The sequence below is a fragment of the Protopterus annectens genome, chromosome 4.part0 (assembly GCF_019279795.1).
Source record: "Protopterus annectens isolate FY-2018-M chromosome 4.part0, PAN1.0, whole genome shotgun sequence".
NCBI lineage: Eukaryota > Metazoa > Chordata > Ceratodontiformes > Protopteridae > Protopterus > Protopterus annectens.
In genome coordinates this window covers 859,549,892-859,562,753 of record NC_056733.1, presented here as the reverse complement: position 1 = coordinate 859,562,753, position 12,862 = coordinate 859,549,892, and the positions used below count along the sequence as shown (strand labels likewise).

Genomic DNA, 12,862 nt, shown 5'->3' with positions numbered 1-12,862 from the left:
TGATCATTTTGTCTTTATACTGTGGCATCATTCTTGGTGAGGGCAATATGCTACTCAAGGTCAGGGTCATACTAGCCTGGGCTACATGGTCAGAGAGCTCCTCTATGTCACTTTTCATGTAGTCCAGGGAGGTACATCTCAGGTCATTCACACCAGCATGGGCAATGATTGAGTCATACTTGTACTTGCTTTAGAGTGACCTGAGTGCTTGCATGATGTGACGGATCCTGGCACCCGACAGACAGCTTACAGTGACCTTCTCCTTGTTCAGTCCCTTGCTTTAGGGATATAAATGTTGCTTGTGACATAAATAGGTCATGTTGGAGAGACATGTATGTGTCTCACAAAATTCCCCTTTTCTGCAACAGGCTTTCCTTCCGTGTGAAGCAACGCTTTTTCCTCACCTTACTAAAGAGAAACCTGGACCAATGGATGGGAAACTGGAAATATGCCCCGGGTCTAGCGCCTGTATCTCTAATGGACAATGTAAGCCTGTAAATCTTGCCCTAGCATACATACACCCCTTAAAATAACATCTATGGCACATAATTTTGGGAGGGGCATTTGGGAAGCTTGGCTAGATTTACAAAGGCCAGCACATGACCTTGTGGGATATAGTTGGGATGATTGGCTAGGCTTGTAAAAGCCCCAGTGTTCATTAGCCTAGTATATACCTATGAACCTATGAACTCAGAAAGGTAATAAGCCACAACTAAATCAACTGTAAGTGTAGGTTTTTATAACATTTCATTGAGGGAGTAGCACCATAAAATATGATAGTCTGAACTCTGAAGAGAAAAGCATTCTGGACTGGGCAAATACATCAAGTTTTTATACATATTTTCTTGTAAATGTAAGCAGTAAATAAATTAATTTGCAAACTGTAGCAGTTCCATATACTGAAGAAAAGTAATTTATTGATTCAAAATAATGAAGTGGGTGGAAGTCTTGACTCTTTTTGGTTGGGCTGTTATAATTATGACTTGGTGCTACCACAATACATCAAGATGACACGACAGAACCAGGAACCATGCTAGCCTAAGTTCCAACATGACACAGGTAAGCATTAGTCCTTATAAGTTCATAGGTTCATAGCTAAGTACTAGGCCATCTGTCTTTGTGGATCATTTTAAGTCTAGCCAAATTCCCTTGGGAAAAAAAAACCCTTTACCTCTGGTGTGAGAGGTAAACACCTTAACCATTATACCAAACCCACCCTCAAATGTCAGTAGGTTAGTCAACACTGAGTCAAAATTGAATCATGGTGACTCTGTGGGTGTGTCCCATAGGGCTCTTGTGGAATATTACAGATGTAGAATGGCAGGTGTTTCTTTCACACCAATACGGCTGTTGCCCAGTTGTGCTCTAACCAAGTTTTGAGCCTAAGTCTGTCAGTTGGTTTTCCTTCACCTTAATCTCTTGCTGTCATTTGGGATAATTAATATATAGTTTAAATTCTACTACATTATCAGCATATGCAGTATATATGGGGTATATAAAATATGGGTAGTTAGTCACACAGTCAGTAACAGCCCTAGGTAAGCTAGCACCATAGTTGTAAAGGTTCCACAGAGGATCCATTACTTTCATTCAGCCAACCAACAGCCAAACCCCCAACCACCACCCAGCAGTTATAGCCACAATGTCTGACGGCTGTGTAATATTACATCACCTTTACAGCCCATATAAACAAGTTGCCACAAATTAACATATTTCAGTTAAGGTGCTCCACACAAATCACAAAGCCAGAGAAATATTGCCAAAAATATGTTTGATCACTTCCAGCATCATTGTAAAAATTATAACAACACTTATGTTACCTCAGTTGTTCACACAAATCACAAGGCCAGAAATATTGCCAAAATATCTGTTTGATCACTGCCAGCAATACTGTAAAAATAACACTTATCTCACCACTCCATTCCTCTCATCTCAGCTATCCACACAAATCACAAAGCTAGAAATAAAGCCAAAAAGTGTCTGGTTGAACACTGCCAGCATTATTTTAAAAATATTAATAATACTTACCTCACAGTGCTATTCCTTAAACTCTGTATATAATTCTGCATAATGTCTCTGATTTTATCCCATATATATGTCTGTATATAATATACACATGCCTCTATATATATATATATATATATAGAGAGAGAGAGAGAGAGAGAGAGATAAACTCCCTTCAGGTGTACCTTCATGCCTACATTATAATATTGTGAGGTCTCTACTCCTGTGACCTCACTTTAGCATGACTGAAGTGACTTGAGCATCAAGTCCACTGAAGCGCCATCCCCATGGATCACTCCAGTATTCCATAAACATATTTTATTCAAGTAGTGGTGCCTTATTTATTTATTATTCTTTTAGAGCAAAGAAACATTACCCTACAAAAATAAAAACTGCAGGCAGAGTAGTTTAGAAGATGATAGTCTGAAAATGTACTTAAGAAAAAAGAAAAGCCTAAGAAAGAAAATGCAGCATTAAAAAGATTATTACATTGTGAAAAAGCTCATGTATAAGAAATATATGAATTTTGGATGCATACGAAAAACATGGCTGTGATCCAAATCCGTTAAATTACACTGAGCAGTGCAAATTAAAAACAAAAATGTCTAGATGTTCAGATGTTCACTGAAATAAATGTGACACTGGGTGAAAGAATGTTAACTTTGCAGGACATTTGTGAATTAACAGCCAAGAAGCATGTCAGGATTGATATTTGAGCCACTGGGACCCCCCCCTCATATATTTCCTGATACCAGACTGCAGAAAAATTCAGTGGCATTTCTCTGAATATTAGACAAATTGTGTCATAATATCAGGTATGGAGAGCACATGACAAAATATGCAATTATGTAACACGTAAAAGAGCTACAAAATGTACTGAATTAAAATTAATTTCACCTCTATTAAATTATCACTTAAGACACTGGCAAACACATGAAACCCATACCTTAACAGAAAATAATTAAAATACATTTTGAGAGGACAGCATAATAATAGGTATCAATTTCTAAAGCAAGATCTAATTTTATGGCATAGTTTAAAATGTTATTTATTATTGTCGAGTTAATAGATATTTGAAAGGAACAGATAAGTAATAGGCAACAGTTTATAGGCAAAATGTTAAGACAGAAGTAAAGAGAGTTTAAAAATGTGGGAAGCAACTCTTTTGTAATGAAAAATAAGTTATGTCTTACCATAATGCTCCATCTGTGTTGTTGATCTTCTTCCATTCATCACTGATGGGTTTGATTCTGAGCCCTCGGAACAGAGTCAGCCAAATACCAAGCTTGTGTACACCAAAAACTCTCTAGCTAAGTTGCTACCACAATGCCCTTCTCCCAGTTACCTCAGATCGAGTTTGCATGCACCATATAGTAATAAAAGCAGAGGCCATTTCTGCGCAAAAAAAAAATAAGAAAAAAACACCACAAAGACCCAGAAGATTCACCAGGAGCCTTTTGGTGGGGGATGAGGAATGGGGGTGGGATATGATGAATGGAAGAAGATCAACAACACAGATGGAACGTTATGGTAAGACATAACTTATTTATCTGATGTCATTAATCTTCTTCCCATTCATCACTGATGGGACAGAATCCCAAGCTACCTGAAAACCTGGATGGCCCTTATGGAAGAACATTCCTGAGTACCATTGAGCCGAAGGCTGCTCTTCCCCTGGAGACCATATCCAATTTGTAATGTTTGATGAAATTGTGAGGTTTAGCCCAAATGGCTGCTGCACAAATGTCATCCGTAGAGGCTCTGGAGTGAAAAGCAACAGAGATTGCAATAGCTCTTGTTGAATGTGCTTTGACATTGTCAGGTTTAGGCTCATTTGTACTTGAATATGAAAAGGTTATACAATCCCTGAGACATTTGGATAAAGTGACTTTAGAAACAGCATATCCCATTTTCGGTCCAGAAAATGAAATGAAAAGTTGGTCTGACTTGCGGAAAGATTTAGTCCTATCCAAATAAAAATGTAGCTTCCTATGTATGTCCAATGAATGAAGGCAGTGTTCTCTTTTATTGGAGTAGTTTGGGAAAAACACTGGAAGTTCAATGGCTTGATTCACCGAAAAGTCAGAAACCACTTTGGGGAGAAAAGAGGGATTAGTGCGTAGTGATACTCTGTATGAAATCAAATATGGGCTCTTAGTGCAAAAGGCTTGTCATTCTGATATCTGTCTGGCTGATGTGACTGCCACCAAAAACAGAAACTTCCATGATAAAAATATGAGGTCACATTTTGCCGCGGGCTCAAAAGGGGGTAAAGAGAGAGACTGTAGTACTAGGGAGAGGTTCCATGTCTCCAAAGGGTGCCTGATTGGTGGTCGGCTATGAAACACACCTTTGAGAAAGGTTTTGCAAAAATGGGTGGAGATAAAATGAATGCCCTCCAAACCATTGTGAAAACTGGAAATAGCCACTAAATGGACTCGAATGGCAGAAGTTGATGCTTCATTCTCAAAAAACTCAGAAAGATATTGAAGAATAACAGAGATCAGAGCTGAGAAGGGGTATAGCATCTGTTCTTTAGACCAGAGAGAGAACCTTTTCCACTTATCTCTGTAAAGTTTTCTGGTGGATGTCTTATGAGAGGCTAGAATAATATTGCGAACTGGAGATGAAAGGGTTTTCTGCCTGGTAACTAATGGAAGTGGAGAAGCCAAGCTGTCAGCTTTAGGGTAGACAGATTTTGGGGAGTCAGCCCTTGGGGGGGTGAGAAATTAAGTCTGGATGGGTGTCCAGAATCCATGGAGGTTGTAACAGCTGAAGCCGGAGGAAGGGGAACCATACTTATTGAGGTCAGAATGGAGCAATGAGGATCACCTTGCATCTCAACTGAATTGCTTTCCTTCAAAAATAGGGGTATCAAGGGAACTGGAGGATAGGCGTACAGAAGTCCCGGGGGTCAATCGTGAGTCAGAGTGTCTCTTGGGGACTCCCCCTCTGGGGGAAAGAGGGCAAAAAAGCTGCTGCATTTGTTCAAAGGGGAGGCAAAAAGATTGCAGCAAGGTTGGCCCCAATGGCTGAAAATTTCTGCTGTCATGTATGGATTGAAAGACCACTTGTGAGGAAGGAGGATGCATCTGCTCAGCCTGTCCGCAATCACGTTGGAACTCCCTGGGATATGCATTGCTATAAGAAAGTGGTTGGAAGCTATCACCCAGTGCCAAATTCTCATGGCTTCTCAACATAGGGGGCAGGATTTGGTTTCTCCTTTTTTATTTATGTACCAGACTACAGACATAGACATATTGTCTGACTGAATTGCAATTGTTCCCGATGGAAGGAGCGGATACAATGCCTGCAATGCTAACAGCACCACTCTCAACTCCAGGAGATTGATATGCAGGTTGGCCTCCAAGTCGGACCATGTGCCTTGGACTGTCTTTCTCTGAAAATGCCCCCCCCCCACTCTATCAGGGAAGCATCCATGGTCACTATGGTTTTGGGTTGGGGGGGTCTGAAAGGGGTGACACCAAAGTTCTGTATCTGGCCTCATCCATCAGAGGAGATATTGCTTGCAAGAGTTGGTAATGAGGTTCTGTGAGTTCAGGGGGTGAAGATTTGCCAACCACTGAGACAGCAGGAGCCATTGCAATAGTCTCATATGTAATCTTACCAGAGGTAAAATTGGAATGGCTGTGGCTGGCCATGGACCCCAGAGCTTGTAGAACTTGTCTTGCAGATGTTTTTCTTTGATAGAGTATCACTCGTACTTGCGATCTTAATCTCTGAACCCTGTGAGCCAATAGAGATACCAGGCATGTTTGTGTATTGAAAACTGCTCCTATAAACTTCAGTTGTTGGGTAGGCTGTAGGTTTGATTTTTCTCAGTGAATTGTGATGCCTAAGGACTCCACTAGTGAGAGTGTATAATGGAGGTCTATGATCAGAAGATGCTTGGTGGGGGCGGAAAGGAGACAATCATCTAAATATGGAAACACCTGGAATCCTTGAAGTCTCAGATGAGCTGTCACCACTGCTAGGCATTTTGTGAACACTCTGGGGGCCACCGAGAGACCAAATGGCAGGGCTCAGAACTGGTAATGATTGGCTCCCAGCCAGAAGAAAAGGTGACTTCTGGAGTGCTTGTCCATTTTGATGTGGTAATATGCATCCTGGAGATCTATAGAGCACATCCAAACATCCTCCCATAAGAATGGGAGAATGGAATGAATAGTGAACATGCAGAATTTGGTTTGAACCACTGATTTGTTTAGAAGGCTGAGATCCAGAATGGGTCTCCAGTCCCCGGTCTTCTTTGGCACCAAAAAGAATCTTGAGTAGAAACAAACCGGATATGCACTGGTCTGGGGGACAGGTTGAATGACTTTTTTTTTGACAAAACTTTCTTATTTCTGAAGCCGCTTCTTCCCTTTGACTGGGTGGAACATCGGGAAGGTTCTTTGTAGGCTTTGGATGTGATGTAAGAGGGATGTACTAGCCTCTGGAAATTATTCTCTGCACCCACCAATCTTTTGCAATAGAATGTAAGGCAGTTTGGTGCAGAGAAAAATGAGCCTTAACTGCTTCCAAAGTAAAGCAATCAGGCAATGCTTCAGGAGCATTGATAAGACCTACCAGTGAACAAATCTCTGGAGTCTTGGTTCCGGGGACCCCCTCTGCCATTGAAGGGGTGTCTTCCACCATTGGAACCCCCTCTGCCTCTAGGGGGATCCTCACCACGTGCGTTGTGGAAAGGGTCTTCAGATTTTTTGTGCCAAATTTTCCCACTCCTCTGGTTCTTGGAAAAGGAATGTTGGGGCTTGAAAAAACATAGGCCAATGGCAGAAAGGTCTTTCCATCCTGCTCACACCTGGCCAGTATGTCCTTTACTTTGGAACCAAACAAGGAAGATGGTTCGATAGGGGCATTCAAAAAGGAAGACTTGAAGGAGTCCACAAGATCACAGATGTGCATCCAGGCATGGCATCTCATGACTATGCCTGCACCCACAGCTCTAGATGTCCCTTCAGTTGCATGAGACAGCAACCTTATGAACAAGTTTGAAATAGACTCAAGGGTGGAAAGTTGAGAGGCAACCTTGTCCCGTGCCTCATCAGAAACTTGACCTGCGAGAGCTCCAGAAAACTCAGAAATCAGATCCCTTTGGAGCCTCGTAAAATGTGCCATATAGTTCAAGGACCTGACAGCAAAGGTTGCTGAAGCAAAAACTCACTTTCCTAGTCTGTCCACAGCCTGGGACTCTCTGTTGTTTTGATGGACAGCAGGGCTTTCTTCTGCAAGGTCCTTTTTAGTGGCCGCCACCACCACCATACCATCAACTGGCAAGCCTTTAGACCAGTGGGGATGCTCTTCTGCAGGGGAAAGAATTTTATCTGGTCCAGGGAATGGCCTCAATAGTATCAGGGTTCTTCCATGCACACTGCACGATGAGCTGGACAAGCTCATCAGCAGGTGGGGTCACCCAAGAGGTAGAAGGCCGAGAGTGGAAAGCCTGCAGGAAGATGGACTCCAAGGAAGGATTAGAGGATTTCCAGCCACCCCTCTGTTTCAAAATTTCCAGGATGTCTCCAAAGGAGACATCATCAGGAGGTGACCATGGGAACCTCTCCCCATCATCATAGTCTGTATCCTCTGTGAGGGACTCTTCAGGACAGTCTATGTGTTTCCTCTTATATGTCTTCTTCCGAGGAGGTTCATCAGTGGGAATATCTGAGGAAGACTCGGAAGGAGGGGTGCCCTGGGTTGGGGTATACTGAGGCTTCTGCTCTCGGTGTCTGGGGGAGGTGGCCTGAGGCAACTGTAGCTTAGAGGGAGCAGGAGGGAGTTCTGATGTCGGAGGAGCACTTGAGGAAGCAAATACCCTCTCCATCACTCGGAAATCTGGCCCACCTGAAGAGGGATGGGAGCCCAGAACTGAATAGGAAGATCTCGGAACAGGGGTCACACCCTGCTCCACCAGACCCACTCCCGAGGATGGAGCCTTGAGCAAGATTGGGGCAGATGTCATCCCTGGATCCGAGGGAGGAACTGAAAGAAAGGTCGGAGCCATGCCCAGAACCAAGGACTCCGTTACCCAACCATGACTCTGAGGAAAGGATGGTGTCGATGGAACCAAAACCCAAAAGGGTGGCCTCAAAGCTTCAGTGAAAGGCACTGTCAGCATCGAGGAGTGGGTTTCCCCTAAGGAGGTCAGAGTAATGGTCTTCAGAACTGACGGGTCCGAAGGAGGAATATAACTTGGAGTCCCGGGAGCAATAAACCCAGGCCCCAGGTGGGGTGGGTCTTAGAAACATTTGTTATGCCTCTGGCTTTCAACAGCTGATCCAGCAGGCGCACCACATCCAATTCAGACAGACTCCTGGTGGACCATGTGGACACTCCTGAAGGAGAGTCGGGTCATTCCAAAAAGGGACTGTACATCTGCCCAGAAAAAGTGTCCAATGAAGGTGAGTATCGGGTCCGTGGTGTTGGAGTTGTTGGTACCATCATAGTCTCTAACTTTGAGACTGGTAAAAGACGAATCAGTGGAGTTAAAAGAGGGCTCAGTGCCAAGAAGGTAGTCAGAGATGAAGTAATGATTGGTTCCAAAGGAACAGCTGAAACAGCTTTCAGTGCTGCAAAGATCAAAGTTGGTGTCGTAACTTTTGGTAAGGTCTGAGCCATAGTAGGGATTGTAGACATGGTTGGTGCCAAAGAAATCGATGCCGAGGGTGGTGGTACCGACATCAAAGGTTCATAAATGATTATAGTGTCGACTGGAGCAGAGCTCAGAAGAGAGGCAATTGTCATAGTCAGAGCCGATGAAACAATCTTATGCTCTGATGCAGATTTGTGGGCCTTATGTTTATGAGACTTGGCCTTATCACCAGCCAGTGAAGAGGGGTCTGAATGAGTTTTTTTTTTTATCTTTCACTGGAGAGGTTGAGACCTCCATTGCAGAAAGGGCCTCTGAGAAAGGAGAAGACAAAAGGCCTTTCAAAATAAGCTTGTTCTTTCTTTCGTTCAGCATCTTCTGACTAAAACTCAGACAAATCTGGCAAGGAGGTTTCACAGAGAGGTATGGAACCCCTAAACAATAGACACAATCATCATGCAAGTCACTATTAGGGAGTTTCCCATTGCAAGAGGTGCAGTGTTTGAACCCCAAATTCCCTTTTTTTATCTGATATATCCACTGACACACACACACACACACACACACACACACACACACACACACACACACACACACACACACACACACACACACACACTAGAAGTAAGAACCCAGAAAGGTAATGATACCACAATGGTAGGAGAGGGCGTACCAGCGATGGTAAGAGAGATTACCTATGGGTAGAGCTATGAAGAAAGGGAAGAAAAAGACATTAAGAAAAGTTCAATAACACCAAATATGGCTGCATGGCAAACGAGATCTGGGGTAACTGAGAGAAGGGCATTGTGGGTAGCAGCTTAGCTCGAGAGTTTTTTGTGTACGCGAGCTTGGTATTTGGCCGATTCCGTTCCGAGGGCATGGAACCAAACCCATCAGTGATGAATGAGAAGAAGATTAACAATATCAGATGGCTGGTTAGATAAACATCAAGAAACGCTTAGGTCAGCACATTTAGAGCAGGCAAAAGCAAAGTCTGAGGACTTCTTTATTTGGCACTTTAAAATGACAATAGATATAGAGTGTATAAAGTGAAATTAAGACAGTAAAATATACAGTTAGGGCACTGTATTATTTCTAACATATGTTTATCAATCACTAGTTGGAAATTCCAAGCGGTTAATTTGTTGTACAGCATACAAATATCTGTTCAGTTAAGTCATATTCCTTACTTATGTAATGCACTTAATTTTTACAGAGTTAAGTACTTTGTTACAAGCCTACACTGAATGTATAAGTAGTGGACATGTGCCTTCCATCCAAAGTGCTGTCCAGTCTCTCTCAGAAATTGAGAACACCAGGGCAGTTGCAGCAGCAGAAGCTTGTTACAAGGAACTGATGGATAAAGTGACACTTCCCACTAAAGATGTCTATGAATTCCTGAAGCATCATATCCAGAGTGAGAAGGAGGCAATTGATGCTTTCACACAGCAATTCTTTCTGGATGAGGACATGAAGTTTCAGAATGAGATGAAGGTATGTAAAGTACCTGCAAAGAAGGTATACTGTCATTTGTTTCTGAGGCATTGTGGAAAAGAGCAAAATAATAAGAGAAATGGCTTCAGACTTGAAAACACAGGTAAAGTCAGAGGGTGGATACAGACAAGATGTACATGGTCATTAGACTAAAATAGCCTTGAAACTCCTAAAACTTTGCACTTTGTTGATACCCCCTCACTAAATGTACCTTCCACTTCCAACAGTGCAAAACATGTCAGGCCAGGGATGAACTTGTGGACATCCAGTCATCCACATTCTTCTTGAAAGATGTGAGGTTGTTACCCTGTTTAACATGCAAATGTAATTTGATCCAGATTTTGGGCAACAATTCAGTAATAAATATGTCCTTACAATATGTTTTATTTTTACACTGGAGGAGGTTTAGATCCTTAGCTTGAGTGTGTGTGGAGCTGTTTGCCTCTGAATTATCAGTTATGACATAGGCAAGTGTGCATTTATATGAAAGAAAACAAACCAAACTGACATGTTAAAGCCATTTAGTCACCCAATATTTCTGACAAAGTAAGGAAGTTTTTAACTCATTAATCTCCTGAAGAAAGAAGTTATGTCTTACCATAATGTATTGTTGATCCTCGTTCAGTCATTACGCATGGGTTTCGGTTCCGACCTTGGAACTGAGCCGGCCATTTTCCAAGCTCATGTCAGCTTCAAACCCTTGAGCTAAACTCTTACCCACAATCCCTCTCTCCCTGTTACCTCAGATTGAGTTTGCAAGTCAAAGAAGGTAGAGGCTACCTCTGGTCAAATAACCTTAGAGAACCGGATGGTCAGACCCACTAGAAACCACAGGAGGGGGAAGGAGGGAGAGTCGTAATGACTGAACGAGGATCAACAATACAGATGGAACATTATGTTAAGATGTAACTTCTTTATCTGATATTGTTAATCCTCGTTCATTCCTTACGCATGGGACAGTGTCCCCAGCTACCTCTATTCCTGGGAGGCTCTCATGGAAGGACATTTCTGAGCACCATAGAACTGAAAGATGCTCTTCCCCTGGAGGCCAAATCCAATTTGTAATGATTGATGAAGGTATGAGGCATAGCCCAAGTTGCAGCTGCACAGATGTCATGTAAAGAAGCTCTGGCATAGAAGGCAGCAGAAGTTGCCACCGACCTTGTTGAATGAGCTTTCATAGTAGTAGGCAATGAGATATTGCGTTGTGTATAAATGAAGGTCACACAGTCCTTCAACCATCTAGCTAAAGTGACCTTAGCAACAGCAGATTCTAATCTAGGTCCAGAAAAAGCCAAAAATAACTGTTCAGATTTATGAAAGGACCTAGTCCTATTTAAGTAAAAACGGATTTGCCTCTGGATATCTAGGGTATATAGGCAATACTCTCCTCTGTTTGAATGATTGGGAAAGAAAACTGGCAATTCAATGGTTTGATTAATGGACATTTCAGAGATCACTTTTGGCAGAAATGATGGATTAGTTCTCGGAGACACTCTATCTCTATGAAAAATCAAGTATGGACTCTTGATACATAAAGCCTGAAGCTCAGAAATACGTCTGGCAGAAGTAATGGTGACCAAAAACAAGGTTTTCCATGACAAATGCTTGAGGTCGCAAGAAAAGGCTGGTTCAAAAGGTGGCATTGTCAGAGCTTGTAGAATTAATGATAAATCCCATGGTTGAATTGGTTCTTTAAAGGGTGGCTTCAGATAATTCACACCTTTTATGAAGGTCTTGCACAATTTGTGGGACATAAGAGAGGAATCTCGGACACCCTTATGAAAATTAGAAATTGCAGCCAAATTAACTCTAATGGTAGAGGCCGATAGACCCGATTGGAAAAGGTCGGCCAGATAGTCTAGTATACACTGGTGCTGAGAAGGGATCTACTTGTTTATCTTTCAACCAACAGGTAAATCTTTTCCACTTGCTCAGATAAGTAATTCTAGTGGAAGACTTATGAGATGCAATAAGAATGTCACGTCGTGATAAAGAAAGATCATTCTGCCTGGCAATCAATGGAATTGGAGTAGCCAAGCCGTGAGCTTTAGACTGTTCAAGTTGGGATGAATCAGGTTCTGTGGAAGTGAGATCAACTCCGAGGTTGGATGGAGAATCCATGGTCAATCTAGTAGTTGAGACCAAAGGAAGGGGAGCCAAATCTGTTGAGGCCAATATAGTGCTATGAGGATCACCTTGCTCTTCAACTGACGGGCTTTCATCAGAAAATGGGGAATAAGGGGAAAGGGTGGGAATGCGTAAAGAAGATCTGAGGGCCAATCGTGGACTAGAGCATTCCTGGGTGCCTGTCCTGGAGGGGGAATCAGGGTGAAGTAGTTGCTGCATTTGTAGTTGGTCGGGGATGCAAAGAGGTCACAGCAAGGATGGCCCCAGCGGTGGAAGATCTCCACTGCTATCAAGGGATTCAGGGACCACTCATGAGGTTAAAGAATGCACCTGCTGAGTCTGTCTGCTATCACGTTGGAACTCCTGGGAATGTGCGTTTCTAGAAGAAAACTGTTGGTAGCCATCACCCATTGCCATATCCTCATGGCAACTCAACAAAGGGGGTAAGATTTGGTTCCACCTTGCTTGCTGATATACCAGACCACTGCCTTGTTGTCTGATTGAATTGCAATTGTCCCAGATGGCAGCAGGGGATGGACTGCTTTCAACACCAGAAGCACTGCCCTCAGCTCTAGAACATTTATATGCAGATGGGCCTCCAGTTCAGACCAAGTGCCTTGGACT

The 12,862-nt window shown here is 42.8% G+C and overlaps 1 protein-coding gene across 1 annotated transcript in view; it reads left to right on the top strand.

The window, feature by feature from the left end:
* LOC122800356 (guanylate-binding protein 1-like) overlaps nucleotides 1-12,862 on the top strand; it is a 697,264-nt gene that overhangs the window by 531,843 nt on the left and 152,559 nt on the right. The window contains exon 7 of the mRNA XM_044069806.1: nucleotides 9,831-10,108. Within this exon, the coding sequence (XP_043925741.1) occupies nucleotides 9,831-10,108 (278 nt within the window). The remainder of the gene's footprint in view (nucleotides 1-9,830; nucleotides 10,109-12,862) is intronic.